Source organism: Mobula birostris, chromosome 16, assembly GCF_030028105.1.
Source record: "Mobula birostris isolate sMobBir1 chromosome 16, sMobBir1.hap1, whole genome shotgun sequence".
In the NCBI taxonomy this organism is placed as follows: domain Eukaryota; kingdom Metazoa; phylum Chordata; class Chondrichthyes; order Myliobatiformes; family Myliobatidae; genus Mobula; species Mobula birostris.
Window position 1 is genome coordinate 3,788,768 of NC_092385.1, and position 18,144 is coordinate 3,806,911.

The 18,144-nt window shown below is 43.0% G+C and overlaps 1 protein-coding gene across 4 annotated transcripts in view; it reads right to left on the reverse strand.

Annotated features, from left to right (window-relative positions):
• Nucleotides 1–267: 267 nt before the first annotated feature.
• The window catches only part of LOC140210948 (host cell factor 1-like), a 119,474-nt gene continuing 101,597 nt past the window's right edge, over nucleotides 268–18,144 (reverse strand). For 3 of the 4 annotated variants that reach the window (XM_072280236.1, XM_072280233.1, XM_072280235.1), the window contains 3 exons: nucleotides 17,786–18,083; nucleotides 6,908–6,965; nucleotides 268–4,173 (listed from right to left, as the gene is read on the reverse strand). In XM_072280236.1, coding sequence (XP_072136337.1) covers nucleotides 4,128–4,173; nucleotides 6,908–6,965; nucleotides 17,786–18,083 — 402 coding nt within the window. In that variant the 3' untranslated portion in view covers nucleotides 268–4,127. The remainder of the gene's footprint in view (nucleotides 4,174–6,907; nucleotides 6,966–17,785; nucleotides 18,084–18,144) is intronic. The other variant, XM_072280234.1, reaches the window with a different exon arrangement.

Here is an 18,144-nt window from a genome sequence, read left to right on the forward strand (position 1 = left end):
TCTGTCAGGAGTTTGTATGTTTTCCCTGTGACAGAGTGTGTATCCACCGGCTTCCTTCCACATTTCAAGGACGTATGGGTTAAGGTTAGTGAGTTGCAGACGTGGTATGTTGGCACCCGAGTATGGTGACACTTGTGGGCTTTCCCCAGGCTGTTTGGGTCTTTAACACAAATGACACGTTTCACTGTTTGTTTCCATGTTTCGATGTACGCGTATCAATAAAGCTCATCTTCAGATCATAATGTTAACAAGCAGAACCAAACCATGTATGCAAAAACAGATTTTATTCAAAAAAAGCACAAAAGATAGCAAAATGATTTATAATTTGACTTTTCTACAATGGACAATTTTTTTGTGTTTTTCCTTTAATCCAAAAAAATATAAATTCATTACAACTGATACAAGCAGCAGAGATGTACAGAGAAATGGTACCAACTTCACAGCGTGGGGGAAACATAGTTACATACAGCATTTGGGGCTAAGGACTAGATGGAGAGTAAATTCTAAACTACCCCTGTTTTCCCAACACCACCCCCACCCATTTTAAACATGTAGAAACTATACAAAACCTTTCTTTAAAAAATAAAAAATAACACATTAGCACACTTCCTATCTAAGCTGTACATAATATTACAAAACCATTGCAGCCAAATTCTGGCTTTTTTTGTTTTCCATCATTTAAGCACATACCCTGTACAGAAAGAACAGCTCTCTCCCCATGAGCAAAAACCTTCCAACTTCGCCACTGACCCGTCCACGGAATAAAAAAACAAACTGTGTGCTCTGATCCACAAGCTCCAAGAAAATGCCTTCTGGTTTGTCAGCCAGGTGCTCTTTCAATCTCTGACTGACAGGATTGATCCAGGAAAAGGGGAAGGGAAAAAAGCTTATAATCATATGTACAGATTCTAAAGTTATGAAATCCAGATAGACAAATCCCATAATCTTTGCAAAATGGTTTAAAATATGGGAAAGGGGAGGGAACGTTTACTGCCTCCTCTCAGATCTTTCTGGAAAACTATATCATTTAAAAAAATGCGGGCTCAGTTATTATATTTTAAAATATAATTGTAGCTTTGCCACAACCTGGCACATAAAAGCGGGTGATTTTTATACTGTCTCCATTGGAAGTGCTGTTTGATCTCTCTGGACAGTGATTTGGTGTGACAAGTCTGAATCACAACCCCACTGCTGAACAGAATTCATGATCACTGACATCAGTGCTCCCACCCAGATACAAATGTCTGGCTTTGATCCTTCAATCAGTAGCAGTTATGAGCTGTGCAAGTTTAATTTGTCAGAAGGGTAACATTATTTCCCAGGGTACTGTCTAATGAGCATTTTCTTTCACAGGAGATTTAAAAAAGGCTGTTTCTTTTTCCATATGGAACATACAGGTGTCAAACATCACTTATAGATAGACTGAAGTATTTGTCAAAGGAAATTCTTAACTACCTGTGGCAAAGATCTTACTCCAGGTTCTGCTTTTGAATCACCACAATCTCAACATTACCTGGTTTCATTATTAATATTGTTCTTGCAAAACTGCAGAGTATACCTATCATAGTTTAAGGTGTGCAAGTTTAATTTGACAGAAGGGTAACATTATTTCCCAGGACTTTGTATGATGAACAGAGCTTACAAAAAGGCTGTCTTGTTTTCATATTATAACACTGATAAACTGTTTATCATTGTGCAACACTGCGATACCATACTGGTTAACACTGGTCTATCAATGCAGCACCGGCTAAAGTATTGGTATATGTGGGTTCTAGTCTATCTCGAGTCTAGCCATTAAACAGAAAGCAATAACGCAGGACCATCAGTGGCAGAGGGGGAAGGAATTACATCGGCCTGTCAATACATAGTAGCATCAGCATGCCAAAGAAATCCTTGGAGAACAATGCCAGACATTGATCAGAAGGCTGCAGATTCTAATGCTCAAGTGCCATCTTTGAGGAAAAGGAACACAAATGAATTAATTGGTGTGTCCCTGGCAAGCACTCCAGAGGATAAAATACACAATGTTTTTGGCACAGAACTAGTTGAAAAAGAAGAATCTATTGCCCAGGTAGTTCTTCCAATCTGGTTTCCGTTCCCTCAGCCATTCTTAGATGGGGCTCAAGATAGCTACTGGTCAGTTGCCCCATCAGAGGCACAAGTATAAAGGAACCACTCAAATGGGATTGTCCTCCCACTACACCCGTTATGAGAAGGACCAGATGAGGCTCCCTTTCTGACAATAAAGATTTAAGGAGTTTCTGAAAACTTCTGCCCATTAAACTAGGAAGAATCTAAATTTTCCACACAACACTTGAGAGAGGATATTCTGTCCTCATCGTTTCCGTGCAATGGTTGGTATCCATAAGCAAGTAGAATGGCACACTTGCTTAAGCTCAGAACTTATAGCCCACATGATTACTTAACCGCTTGGGGATGTTTTCATTTGACCTTGTCAGCGTAACTCATACCGACCTGAGCTGTTTCCAAAACAGGGCTCTTGTGTTCAGAAACACACCATGACATGCTAAATACAATGCTGAACATTGGTCAGTCAGGAACACCCAACCAGGCAGGCTGTACCACTCCTGAAATGACTCAGCCCTACGACGTTTCAATTGCTCACACTCTGAAGTTGTGTTTATTTGGCAGCTGCCTTGCTTTGGGGATATTTCTTTCCTGCAGGTGCCATTTTCCTCCCATTCCACACTCCACCTTTCCATTATTATTCAGTGACAACCGGGCCAGAAGGCAGTGTTCAGTAACAACATGTATACTGAATTTGAGGGATTGTGTGCAGAGCGCATACAACCACGCATTTTTCAATGCAGAGATGGTGACATTATCTTCACATTTACATCTCCTGCTGTTATCGACTGTCAGGCACGAAAGCAGAAGCATTTTATTTGCAATCAGTCTCCCTCCTATCACCTGCTCACTTCCCAAATTTGGGGAAAGTCTGAGATACATAACCACCTCTTGTTTAACCAGCAAGTCCACACAACACTTTACGGCCGTATCTCAGCACATCCTTTCATTCACTCCATGGGGCGACAGGCACAAGGAAGAGCCTCAGGTCACACACCATTCCTCTCTTGGAACCATCTTGCTAATCCCAACCCAACCGGGTAGTGTGAGTAGCTTCACGTGGGAAGGCTGAAGGCAGCAGCTAAGGAAGGGCAAAGGCTGCCGGCCTTAACAATGGTGTACTCAACCTGCGACTGGATAAAAATAGAGCTGCCTCAGGCAAAACTATACAGATTATAATCAAAACAAAAAATAAGATCTTGCCTTCCTCCTCTATATTCATTTTCTGCAATCAAGTTCCCATAACTCTAGTGATGGAATTAATTTCTACTCCTCCTCTCCCTGCAGCCATCTTAATACAAAACCTCAATTTTATAAACCAGTTGCACAGAGGTTTTTCCTGACCAATAGGTGTTATAAGAGGGCATTAAAACAAACTATGTTCCGAATTCCCTCTGAGAAGATACAGGACGTGAGTACACATGCACCATGAAGCATTTACCAGGACTCCAGCAGTTGCTTCAGTTGTCAAACAGAACAGACTGGAGGCAGGGTGGAGTGGAAGAAGTGGTTTTCACTGCAAAATTCCTCCAAACAGCGGGGTGTAAAGTGAGTGATTCCCAGTTACTCTGAGAAGGGCAGAAGCAGGCAAAGAGTGGAGGACACCTGCAATCCCAAGTGTCATTTTCCTTTTACAGAACGTCTGACTGGGTGAGCATTCTGGCCCTGATGTGCATTTTGTCAAAATAAAATGAGTAAGAATCACAAGGTCAGGAAAGAGAAGGAACTAGAAAAACAAAATAAAGTTGGTTTACTCTGATGAGGAAGTCTGAATAAATCGACCATAGATAATTTGGCAAACGAACGAAATTCCACGCAACAGGGTGCCTTTCCTTCAAGTAACACCATCCGTTCACTGCAGGTTTCTGCTGAGATACAGTCCTCATTTTAAATGAACAGTAACAAAGGCGAAGACTGTTCTCTACTGAAACAAAACCCTCCAAACAGAATGTGCGCCGGCATACCAAGGTGGATTCAAAGCCAAGCATGTTCTTCGGTGTACGAAATAAAAAGGCGACAGTTCACTATGCACAAGAGAGTTAGGACCCGTCTGGTTTGGCCTTCTTGTTCACGTTTAATAGCTTGCTGTTTACAGTTGGAGAGAAGGGAGAAAAAAGGTGTTAGTCTTGGGAAGGAACATTACAGGTCTCCCACAACCCCTTATAAATAGCATGGAAGCTAGCTATGGGTCAGAGGTAAGGTTAGATCCTTGTCCAGTGGGTTGGGATGAAAATACCTTTGACTTTATATCCAAGTCAGTAACATAATAAAGTTTACTGCAAGTCTTGAACTAACATAACGCTATTACAGTGCCAGCGACCCAGGTTCAATTCCACCACTGTCCTTAAGGAGTTTGAATGTTCTCCCCATGACTGCGTGGGTTTCCTCTGGATGACCTGGCTTTCTCCCATATTCTAAGGACATATGGATTAGTAGGTTAATTGGTCACATGGGTTGAATTGAGTGGCGCAGGCTCACTAGGCCAGAAAGCCTCGTTCCTGTGCTGTATCTAAATAAATAAAAATAAAAATACATATTTTGTTCTTAACTCACAACACATCCTGTTCACTGACCTATGTTGGCCCATGGTTTAAAAAAATGCATTTTTTAAAATTCAAAATACTCTGGAGGAACTCAGCAGGTCAAGCAGCATCTCTGAAGGGAAATAAACAGTCAGCATTTTGGGCTGAGACCCTTCACCATGCTCAACTATTTATTCACTTTCATAGTGATGCATGACCTGCTGAGTTCCTCCAATATTTTCTCTGCATTGCTCTGGATTTCCAAAATTCTCACTTTGTTCTCAAATGATGCCATTTATTTTTAAACCATGGCCAATCATGTCATGTTACAGGTGACACAGAAGTGCAGGTTATTACTGGTAATGTGTCTGCAAAATCAATTCTAAATGGCTTGCAGTGCGGTGTCTATCTTCTGCTTTTTGTGAGCTGATGCAAGGCACTGGGAAAAATGGATAATTACAATGCACCTCAGTACTGAGATGATAACAAAACAAATTCACCTCTTGCTTCCTGTCCCTAGCAGCTGGTCAGGGACCTCTCTCCAGGGTCGGCCATGGTTCAGTCTGTACCCCCTGTCGGGAACCAGGCACAGGTGCCAATTGGGATGAGCCACAAAAGGGGAACATGTATAAATTTAGCGCTGGGTGACACTGGCTCTGACCCCGAAAGAGAAGCAAACATGTTCCATCCATCACAGTATTTAGACCATAAGATACAGGAGCAGAAGTAGGCCATTCGGCCCATTGAGTCTGCTCCGCCATTCAATCATGGGCTGATCCAATTCTTCCAGTCATCCCCACTCTCTTGCCTTCTTCCCATACCCTTTGACGCCCTGGCTAATCAAGAACCTATCTATATCTGCCTTAAATACACCCAATGACTTGGCCTCCACAGCCACTTATGGCAACAAATTCCACAGATTTACCACCCACCGACTTAAGTAATTTCTCTGCATCTCAGTTGTAAAAGAACGTCCTTCAACCCTGAAGTTGTGCCCTCTTGTCCTAGACTCCCCTACCATGGGAAATAACTTTGCCATATCTAATCTGTTCAGGCCTTTTAACAATCAGAATGTTTCTATGAGATCCCCCCTCATTCCCCTGAACTCCAGGGAATACAGCCCAAGAGCTGCCAGACGTTCCTCATACGGTAACCCTTTCATTCCTGGAATCATTCTCGTGAATCTTCTCTGAACCCTCTCCAATGTCAGTATATCCTTTCTAAAATAAGGAGACCAAAACTGCACACAATACTCCAAGTGTGGTCTCACGAGTGCCTTTGAGCGCCTCAACATCATATCCCTGCTCTTATATGCTATACCTCTAGAAATGAATGCCAACATTGCATTCGTCTCTGCACCACCGACTTGGTTACTACTTAGCTACCAAGGCTACTCTAATCTCGGAGCCCATCAAACATTCCAGGGCTAATTGAGCAGAATCTCTCTGCAATGTGCTGTCAAGTACATACAAAAGCGAGAATGCAATGCTAAGACTTTTTAAGGCTTTGGTCAGGCACATGTGGAGTATGGGGAGAAGTTTGTGCCCCCTATCTAAAAAGGGATGTAATGGAATTGGAGAGGGTTCAGAGGAGGTTCAGGAGAATGATTCCAGGAATAAAAGGGTATGAGGAGCGTTTAATGGCTCTGGGCCCGTACTCACTGGAGTTTAGAAGGAAGGTGGGGAGGAGGTGGATCTCATTGAAACCTATTGGATATTGAAAAGCCTAGATAGAGTGGATGTGCAGAGGACGTTTCCTACAGTGGGGAATCTAAGACCAGAGAGCACAGCCTTAGACTAGAATGGCATACCTTCAGAACAGAGATGAGGAGGAATTTCTTCAGCCAGAGGGTGGTGAATCAATGGAATTCATTGCCATGTAGAGCTGTGGTGGCCAAGTCTGAGGGTATACTTACGGCTGAGGTTGATAGGTTCATGATTAGCCCACCATAACATCAAAGGATATGGGGAAAATGCAGGAGAATGGGATCGAGAGGGAAAATAAACCAGCCATGATGAAATGATGAAGTAGACTTGATGGGGTGAAAGGCCTGATTTTCCTATGTCTTACGGTGTTAGGTATTTCAAGGAAACACATCACGGGTTTGAAATGGGTAAATTTCCCTCCCTGTCTCTTGACTTTGAATCATATCTGTTCTCAGAATAGTATTCTTATTAAATGTTCCAACATCTGTGCACCAGCAACACAATGAGCCTGAAGTCTTGTCATTTCACCGCTTTGAGTGGCCTTAACTAAATACTGACTATCAGCAACTCCCTGCAACACAGAGTACTTACTTATCAGGGGATGTGACAGGACGCTTGACTGCAGGCCTTGCCCCATCTTTACTGGCATCTAGAAAAAGATAGAAGCTCGTTAGAGTTTCTTGGAACATAGGAGAACGAGGGATACTTTATAGAAACGCTTAATATTATGACAGGTGTTGATAAAGAGGAAGGAGACACTCCTGTGCCTAGTGTCACTTTAAGGATATACAATCAATCTATGTGTATATATAGGACTGAACCCAGGTGAAAACCAATATCCTGTGGGCACGTTTACTAGAGCTGCTGTGGAGAATTTAAACTAATTAGGCAGAAGGATGGGAACCGGATTGATAGGCCTGAGGATGGGGTACTTGGCATACAGGTAGATGCAATGTGTAGTGACACTGTGAGGAAGGTCAGGCTTGAAGGACTTTGGAAGTCCTTCTGCAGGATTCCCTAAAGTTTAATTTGGAGGTTGAGTCTGTGGTGAGGAAGACAATTACAATGTTGGCATTCATTTCAAGAGGACTAGAATATAAAAGCAAAGATGTAATTCTGAGTCTTTGTGAAGCACTTGGTGAGGCCTCACTTAGAGTATTGTGAGCAGGTTTGGGCCCCTTATCTTAGAAAGGATGTGCTGAAATTGGAGAGGGTTCGCAAAGGAGGTTCATGAAAATGATTCCAGGATTGAACGACTTGTCATATGAACAAAGTTCGATGGCTCTAGGCCTGTATTCACTGAAATTCAGAAGAATGCGGAGTGACCTCATTGAAGTCTACTGAATGGTGAAAGGCCTTGATGGGAGATGGGGGCTGAGAGGAAAATTGGATCAACCATGATGAAATGGCAGAGCAGACTTGATGGGCCAAACAGCCTAATTCTGCTCCTGTACCTTAAGGCCTTATAGTTGTGAGCTTAACGTCCAAGGATACATATTGTGTTGAAAGGATGACGTAGGTGGGCAGAGGGGAGGGGTAGATCTGTTGGTAAAAAATTAAATCAAACCTTTAATAAGAGGTGACATTGGATTGAAAGATGTAGAATCCTTTTGGATAGAGTTAAGAAATTGCAAGGGTAGGAAGACCCTGATGGGAGTTATATTCAGAATAGGAGCCAGGATGTGCGATACAAATCACACCAAGAGATAGAAAAGGTATGTAATCGGCATGTAATAAGAGCAATTTATGATAGTCATGGGGATTATGATCGTCAGAGCCGTCTCTATTTCCTGAGGAGACTGAGGTCCTTTAACAACTGCCAGACGATGCTGAGGATGTTCTATGAGTCTATGGTGGCCAGTGCTATCATGTTTGCTGTTGTGTGCTGGGGCAGCAGGCTGAGGGTAGCAGACACCAACAGAATCAACAAACTCATTCGTAAGGCCAGTGATGTTGTGGGGATGGAACTGGACTCTCTGACGGTGGTGTCTGAAGAGAGGATGCTGTCCAAGTTGCATGCCATCTTGGACAATGTCTCCCATCCACTACATAATGTACAGGGTGGGCACAGGAGTACATTCAGCCAGAGACTCTTTCCACCGAGATGCAACACAGAGTGTCATTGGAAGTCATTCCTGCCTGTGGCCATCAAACTTTACAACTCCTCCCTTGGAGGTCAGACACCCTGAGCCAATAGGCTGGCCCTGGACTTATTTCCTGGCATAATTTACATATTACTATTAATTATTTATGGTTTTATTACTATTTAATTATTTATGGTGCAACTGTAACGAAAACCAATTTCCCCCGGGATCAATAAAGTATGACTATGACTATTTCAATTGCAGGTATATTGGGAAAATCAGGTTGGTGTTGGATTCTAAGGGAGAGAATTTGTAGAATGCCTATGATACGGCTTTTTAGAACAGCTTGTGGTTAGGCCCATAGGGGAACAGCAGTTCTGGATTGGGTGTTGTGTAATGAACCACATTTGGTTAGTGAGCTTAAGGTAAAGGAACCCTTAGTGATCATAATATGAAAGAAGTCACCCTACACTTTGAGAGGGAGAAGATAAAGTCAGATGTAGTAAAGGGAATTACCAAGACCTGAGACAGGATCTAGCCAAAGTTGATTAGAAGGGGACACTAGCAGGGATAATGGCAGAGCAGCAATGGCTGGAGTTTCTGACAGCTATTTGGAAGGAGCAGGATAGATACATCTCAAAGAAGTAGCATTCTAAAGGGAACATGAAGCAACTGTAGCCAACAAGGGAAGTCAAAGACAGCATAAAAGCAAAAGAGAGGGCACAGAATATAGTGAAATTAGTAGGAAGTTGAAGGATTTGGAAGTTTTAAAAAACTGACAGAAAGCAACTAAAGACAGCTATAATGAGAGAAAAGATGAAATATGAAGGTAAGCTAGCCAATAATATAAAAGATGATAATAGAATTTTATTCCAGATATATTAAGAGTAAAAGAGAGGCAAGGGTGGACCACTTGAAAATGTCACTGGAGTGGTAGTTATGGGGGACAAAGAAATAGTGGATGAACTTAAAATATGTAGTTTCCATCAATCTTCACCTAGGAGGACACTAGCATATGTCAGAAATTCAAGATTATCAGGGGCAGAAGTAAGTGCAGTTTATATTACTGGGGAGAAGGTGCTTGGGAAGCTGAAAGGTCTGAAGGTAGATAGGTCATCTGGACCAGGTGGACTACACCCCAGTGTTCTGAAAGACGTGGCTGAAGAGATTGCAGAGGCATTAAATAGTAATCTTTTAAGAATCATTTGATTCTGAAATGGTTCCTGTAGACTAGGAAATTGCAAATGTCATTCCACTCTTTAACAAGGAGGGAGGCAGAAGATAAGAAATTACAGGCTCAGTGGTTGGTAAGATGTTGGAGTCTATTATTCCGGATACTTGCAGGCACATAATAAAATAGGCCAAAGTCAGCATGGTTTCCTGAAACGGAGATCTTGCCTGACAAATCACATGGAATTCTTTGGGAAATAATAGGCAGATTAGACAAAGGAAGAAAGATTAGGAGAATGGGCAAAGTGGCAGATGGAATGTAATGTAGTGTATGGTCATGCACTTTGTTAGAGGGAATTAAGGTGTAGACTATTTTCTAAATGGGGAGAAAATTCAAAAATCAGAGGTGCAAAGGGACTTGGGAGTTCTTGTGCAGGATTCTCTAAAGGTTAATTGGCAAGTTCAGTCCGTGGTGAGGAAGGCAAATGCAATATTAGCATTCATTTTGAGAGGACTAGAATATAAGAGGAAGGATGTAATGCTTTATAAGGCATTGGTCAGACTGCACTTGGAGTACCGTGAGCGATTTCTACCCGCCATCTATTGATTTATTTAGAGATGCAGTGTGGAGTCGGCCCTTCTGACCTTTCAAGCCACGCTTTCCCAGCAACCCCACAACCCTGATTAACAACCTAACCACAGGAACAATTTACGATGACCAATAAACCTACCTGGTACATCCTTGGTCTGACCATAATAAAAACCATAAAACTATAAAATATACGAGCAGTATTAGGCCATTTAGTCTCGATTAGGCCATCGAGTCTGCTCCACCATTTCATCAAGGCTGATCCATTTTCCCTCTCAGTCCCAATCTCCTGCCTTCTCCCCATATCCATGACCAATCAAAAATCTATCAAACTCTGCCTTAAATATGCTTAAAGACTTGACCTTCACAGCAGTCTGTGGCAATGAGTTCCATAGATTCATCACTCTCTGGCTAAAGAAATTCCTCTTCATCTCTGTTTAAAAGGAAGCCTCTCTATTCTGAGGCTGTGCCCTCTGGTCCTAGACTCTCCCACCAGAGGAAACATCCTCTCCACACCTACTCTATCGAGGCCTTTCAACATTCCATAAATTTCAATTAGGTCACCCCTCATTCTTCTGAATTCCAGTGAATACAGGCCCAAAGCCATCAAGCGCTCTGGGATTGTGGGAGGAAATCAGAGCATTCTGGGAAAACCCACACATTCTGCAGGAAGGATGTCCAAAGATTTCTTATAGAAACACACCATGACTGAACTCCAAAACTCTCTGAGCTATAATAGTGTTGTGTCAACTGCCAAGCTACTGTGCACCCATAGCTAAGGAAAGATGTGCTGGCATTGGAGAGGGTCCAGAGGAGGTTCACAAGGATGATTCTGAAATGAAAGGGTTAATATATAGAGTGTGTTAGATGGCTCACAATAAAGGGACGTCCATTTAGAACAGAGATGAGGAGGAATTTCTTTAGCCAGAGGGTGGTGAATCTGTGGAATTCACTGCCACGATGGCTATGGGGACCAAGTCATTGAGTATATTTAAAGCAGAGGTTGATAGATTCATACTGGGCCACCAAAGTTATGGGGAGAAGGTAGAGAATGGGGTTGAGAAGGGTAATAAATTAGCCATGGTGGAATGGCAGAGCAGACCAGATACGTTAAATGGCCTAATTCTGCTCCTATATCTTACAGCTACCTTATATATTTATATTTATTGTGTTTTTTAAAATTATTATGTTCTTCATCAGAGCAGACTCATGCTGTAGTGGGATCAGCACTGGACGTCAAGGCAGATGGTTGTGAGTTCAAACCCAGCCGGGTCCCAACCTGGGCAGCAGTAGTATCTGTGCGGAAGAAAGGCCCGGCAATCTACTTCCGTATCTTGCCATGAAAACCCCATGGACCCTATAGTCCATGAGGTCACGAAGAGTTGAACTCAACTTAACAACTGAACAACAAATTGTCTTTATCATGCTAGAGTAGTGGTCAGCTCAATGCTTTACAATACCAGCAACCTGGATTCAATTTCCCACACTGTTTGTAAGGAGTTTGTATGTTCTCCTCGTGACCGTGTAGGTTTCCTCCCACAGTGGTTTAAAAGCTCAGATTAAAATCTGAGCATCCCTAACTGACAAATGGTTTAAGGAGGCACAACAGCTGCAGATAATTTGTAAAAATGCATGCACCAGGCCAGGGATTCCCAACCTTTTTTATGTCATGGAACCATACCGTTATCTGAGAGGGTCTGTGGACCCCAGGTTGGGAACTCCTGTGTTCAGCAGATCAGACTCAATTATTTAAAAACAACTCACAAAGCCACCTCATTCACAGGATATCTTCTGAAGTACGGATGCAGGGCATAGGAGGAGGTCAATTTACACATTTTGGGTCAACATCAGAATGATATATTTCATTTAATTGTAGCAGTATTCTGGCCTGTCACGTGACATCAGCATTTAGATCTACTTATCACGTGTACATCGAAACATACAATGAAATGTGTCGTTTGTGTTAACAACCAACACAACCTAGGGATGTACTGGGGGCAGCCAGCAAGCATGCCACACATTCTGGCACCAACATAGCGTGTCCACAGTGTTCAACAGAACAACAAAACAAACTCCTTTACCACCCAGTCAGAAAGACCACCAGAATATTTCCCAAGGGTCTGACAGCTGCCAAACTAAATAGACGGAATACATGTAACTGAATGGCTATAGGTGTTATCTGTCCACGGGACTGGATCACAACGTGCCAGCGGTTTATGAAGGCAGAGGGGTGGCCACAAAGGACCCTGGTGAGAGAAAGCAGTGGGCACTTTGTAGCCTGTTCCACCATTTTTATTATATCATCACTCCATAACTCATCTGTCATTCTCAGTTAGTCATTTAGAATGGAACCAGGCCCTTTGGCCCAACTGTCCCATAACAACCAAGATTCCCTTCCAACCCAGTTCCATTTGTCCAAGCTCAGCCCATATCTCTCTGAACACTGTATCCATGTATATGTTCAAGTATCCTTGTTGTTAACGTACCTGCTTCAACCACTTCTGCTGCCAGCTCGCTCCACACACTCGCTACTTTCTGAGTGAAAAAGTTGTCCCTCGGGTCCCTATTAAATCTCTTCCCCCCCCCTCCTTAAACCTGTGCCCTCCAGTTCCCAATCCCAAAATTTGGGGTAAAAAGACTGTGCATTTATCATATTATGTATCTCTGTAACAACACCCCTCATTTTCCTGTGCTCCAAAGTCCCAACCTCTCTCCATAACTCAGTCCCTTGAGTCCTGGCAACATCCTCATAAATCTCCTCTGCACTCTTTTCAGCTTCAATTTCCAACAAGAATCTGTTGAATGTGAGAAATTCCAACTTGTATTCAGTTGTATAGACCACACTAAGATCAGGTCAGGTAGAGACACAGAAACCACCTTCCACCCTCCCTGCCTGATAAGGCAGTGCTTCTCTATCTTGATGCTTGTATGCAGTCTGGCTGGGGGATTTGAGCGTGGTGGTACAGAACAGGATGAAGGACATCACCAATATGAAGAAAGAACTTTTGTCTCCACAAGGACTGCAATGTGGTCACTTTTACTAGTATACCAATTGCCACTGGTGTACCACTCCCCCTAGTGTACAGAGGACTCAAGCATATTGATGGGATTGAGATACCTCACCAACTGACACAATGTGGCCATAGCCAGCTGTCAGCAGTGGTTCTGTGAAACCACCAACTGGATCAGGTAGTGAGAAAAAAACAAACACACAATCTAGTTAACCCTAGTCTTGTCAATTAATCAGCGGACAACTAAAGCAACCAACTGGAGCAAGTAGCTTCAAGAATGTGAAAATCACATTAGAACATAGAACACGACAGCACAGCACAGGTCCATTGACTCACAATGTTGTGCCGATCTTTTAATCTACTCCAGGATTAATCTAACCCTTCCATCCCACATAGCCCCCCCCCCATTTTTCTATTAAAGGTGTCCCCTGCTTTTCGAACGTTCGCTTTACGAAACCTCACTGTTACAAAAGACCTACGTTACCTGCTTTCACTAACAGAGGGTGCTTTCACTGTTACAAAAAAAAGCAGTGCGCGCCCCGAACAGCCGCTCTCCCCGGGATTCGGAGCTGCATTCTAGCTGGCATTGCTTAGACATGTGCCTGTGAGCAGCCGTTAGCAAGATGAGTTCTAAGGTATCGGAAAAGCCTAAAAGAGCTTGTAAAGGTGTTATACTTAGTGTAAAACTAGACATAATTAAGCGTTTCGATCATGGTGAATGAAGCAAGGACAAAGTGAGTGTGGCTTGTGGAAGTTGACGAAGATGATGTTGAAGAGGTTTTGGCATCCCATGACCAAGAACTGATAGATGAAGAGCTGATGCAATTGGAAGAGGAAAGGATAACAATCGAAACCCAATGCAGTAGCTTAAGTGAAGTCGTCCAGGAACTGAACGTGAAGCAACTGCGTGAGATTTTCGCTGCAATTGACAACAATGATTGCAGAAAAGTATGACTTTAATTTTGAAAGGGTATGTAGGTTTAGGGCATATTTGCAAGATGGTTTGAGTGCTTACAAAGAACTGTATGATAGAAAAATGCGCGAGGCTAAGCAGTCAAGCAAGCCTTCCACATCAGCCACAGCAGACAATGAACCTCGACCTTCAACATCGAGGCAGGCAGACATAGAAGAAGATGACCTGCCTGCCCTAATGGAAAGAGACGACAATGAGATGACATCCCTGTGTCCCACCACGCCAGTCCCCGGGCTGCGGACTGATACATTGCTGTGGAGAATGCAGCGGTAGTCGGGACGCACCCAACACATTTTTAAGAAAAAAGCCGAAATAAACAAGCTAATTAATTAGGTGCCGCCTGACATGTAAATGTTGGCCTAGATCAGAGACGACTGCCGACTGCGTTGCCTCTGATCTGGGCCGACTTTTACGTGCCGGGTGGCACCTAATTAATTAGCTTGTTTATTTCGGCTTTTTTCTTAAAGATGTGTTGGGTGCGTCCCGGCTACCACTGTACCTCTGCATGCTTCGCGGCAATGTATCGGTTGGCGGCCTGGAAGGTGGGGGCCACTGCACCACCCCAACCTCCTACGATTCAGCCTAACACACCATTATCAGTGTGCTCAATGTCTTCCCAATTCCCGTAAGTGATACTACACTGTACATACATTATTTCTACTTTATACAGGCTGTGTATTTTTATGCGTTATTTGGTATGATTTGGCAGCTTCATAGCTTAAAGATTACTGGAGAATGTGTTTCTGACGAGCGCTTGCGTGAGATTTTCGCTACGGGGAACAGTGCGGCAATGATTGTAGAGAAGTATTTCTACTTTATATAGGCTGTGTATTTATCATATCATTCCTGCTTTTTCTATATGTTACTGTTATTTTAGGTTTTATGTGTTATTTGGCATGATTTGGTAGGCTATTTTTGGGTAAAATTATGCCCTCTCGGATTAGCCATTTCCACCCTTAGAGAAAGACTCTGGCTATCCACACTATCAATGCCTCTTATCATTAACTCTTAATAAGCTTAAACATTACTCATGCTCTTATATCTGTTGCTCTTTCCACAGATGCTGCCTGACTTACTAGGTGTTCTGGCTTTAAGACTGCCTCTATCCTCAAAGATGGCAGGAACTATAATGCTCGTATCCATCACAGCCAGCTAGAGGTGCCAAATGGACGACACTCCTGGATCCTAGCAGCACAGAAGCCAGTCTTCAGTCAATTTGATCATTTCACAGGGTTTCCAGAAATGGCTGAAGGGCGTTGGATACAGCAAAGGCTACAATATCATACAACACCAAGCCTGTTATATTGAAAACCTGTGCGCAAGAACCAGAACTAGCTGTTTCTATTAAGGTTTCAGTACTAGCATCTACTGGATCAGGTCACGTGGAGAATTACCCAACTACGACATGTTAGCAAAAAGCACAAAAAGCCCAACCTGGATGATAACTCTTCAACAGTCTCCCTACCATCAGAAAAGTGATAGAAGGTCTAGTTACCAACATCTGCTACGGTAGTGTAGCAGTTAGTGTAACAGTTCACAATGCCAGTGTAACACACTGTACGGTTTTACTGCTACTGTAATGGCTTCTCTGTAATGTTCCATTGCTGCAGTAATGGTTTCTCTGTAGCAGCAATGTTTGGGTTATGACTAGAGATAATGGGGTGTCCTAGCCAATGAGTGGGATGTTGTTCTTTCTTGTGTGTCTGGGAGCTGGGAATTCGCAGCCTTTTGCCAGGGAGAGTTGGTAAATCTTGGGCGGAGTGGACTTGGGGTGAGGGTCTGAAGGTCAACGACGATCGGAGGAGGTCGATGGTGGACGATCAGCCTTATCAGTGAGCCCCAAAGTTGCTCATTAGACTGATTCATGAGAATGGGCCCTTTTTCTTTATTTGTTTTCTTTACTAACCATATAGTCAAATTAAGAATTATAAAGCTCAATTGTTTAATCACATATTGTGTACTGTTTGTTATTTCGTGGTACTGATTTGTAACAGGGGAATAGGGGACACATTGTGCAGCATCCAGCCAAGTGAGATTTCTTAAGTTTAGCCAGGCCAGGGGTGGGGGGTGGCTATCATCCACTATATTAAGCTGCTAGCTGAAGTGAGAGTTACATCAGCGATTGAATTCAATTTCTACTGCAGTCTGTAAGGAGTTTGTACATTCCCCCCGTGACCCATGGGTTTCTTCCGGGTGCTCCGGTTTCCTCCCACATTCCAAAGACATATGGGTTGGTGAAGGTCAGTAAGTTGTAAGCACACTGTGTTGGTGTTGGACGTATGGTAATGCTTGCAGGCTAACCCTAGCACATCCTTGGACTGTGTTAGCACATTTCACTGAATGTTTCCCTGTACTCATGACAAATAAAAACTAATCTATCTAACTAGCTTACTTTTCAGCAGGACCTCAGCACACCCATTGGTCTAAACACAAAACACAGAGACATTAGAGCATCCTTAAACTGAGAAAGGCATCAATGAGCTCTGTTAAAGGTGGGTGTCTGTGGGAAAACAATCCAATCATACTAAGGCATATATGGCTTTTGGAGCTCTATCACCCTAGCCCCAGGTCAGCTGCTTCATCAGTAACCTTCCTCGAAATAGGAATGTTTGTTAAAGACTGCCCAAGATTTAATTCCATTTTCAATTGTTCAGAAAGTGTAGACGTCCATGCAAGGCCTGGCCAAAATAGACAGATGTGACAAGTTTATGGAGAGTGAATGTCATCCTGGCTGAGATGACAATAGAACAAAACAACTGGACCCCCAAAAATGACTAGTCAGCTCTGGGTTTGCACTCACTGGAGTTTAGAAGAAGGTGGGGGGGAGGGGAAATCTCATTGAACTCTTCCAATTATTGAAATTATAGTGTGGACGTGGAGAGGATGTATCCATTAGTGGGAGAGTCTAGGACTAGTCATAGTCATACTTTACTGATCCTGGGGGAAACTGGTTTTCGTTACAGTTGCACCATAAATAATAAATAGTAATAAAACCATAAATAGTTAAATAGTAATATGTAAATTATGCCAGGAAATAAGTCCAGGACCAGCCTATTGCCTCAGGGTGTCTGACCCTCCAAGGGAGGAGTTGTAAAGTTTGATGGCCACAGGCAGGAATGACTTCCTATGACGCTCTGTGCTGCATCTCGGTGGAAGGCATACCTCAGAATACAGGGAATCTTTAGAATGGAGATGAGGAAGAATTTCTTTACCCTGAGAGCCTTGAATCTGTGGAATTCATTGTCACAGGAAAGCAAGTCATTGGCTACATTTAAAGTGGAGGTTGACAGATTCTTGATTAGTAAGGATACCAAAGATTATGGGGTGAGAAAGAAAATAAATTAGCCATGATGAAATGGTGGAGAAGATTTGATGGGCTATATGGCCTAATTCTGCTCATATATCTTATGAGAAGCACCACCGTCTACAGGTAAGCCGAGTTGCATCCTAACCAGACTTAGAAACACATCACTGTTCCTCCATCAATACTTGATCGAACCTTGGAACAGATTTGTGTAATTACCTTCACCAAAGGGACTGCAATGTCCAAGATGTGATTCACTGTGAACTTCAGAATGACAATTAGTCAACTACAATACTTGGGGTTCTCCTAGTGATCCTGAAAATAAAAATGCTTCTTACCTTGTAGCCACCTGACCTGTGTGGCTGGTCCATAGCCCTTCTCATTCTTGGCTGCTATCCGGAAGATTATTGCAGGTTTTGTTGTTGTGTCGACATGTGCATTTGCCAAGTTGGTTGAAGACACCAGACAACTGGGGAGTGGCCCACAGTACACCCGGACAAAGAGCAGATGTGAAGTCCCCACAGGCTTGGGATCTGCTGCCTGTGATCCTGGAAGTGCTAAATACACGGAATATTCAATAATGTTTCCAGAGGTGACAGCAGGGGGCTCCCAGGAGAGTTGTGCACCCTCGGCAACCTACAGAATAAAATGTGCCCAAAATTAATAGCGATTCAATCCTGTGAATGAAGTTCCCTTG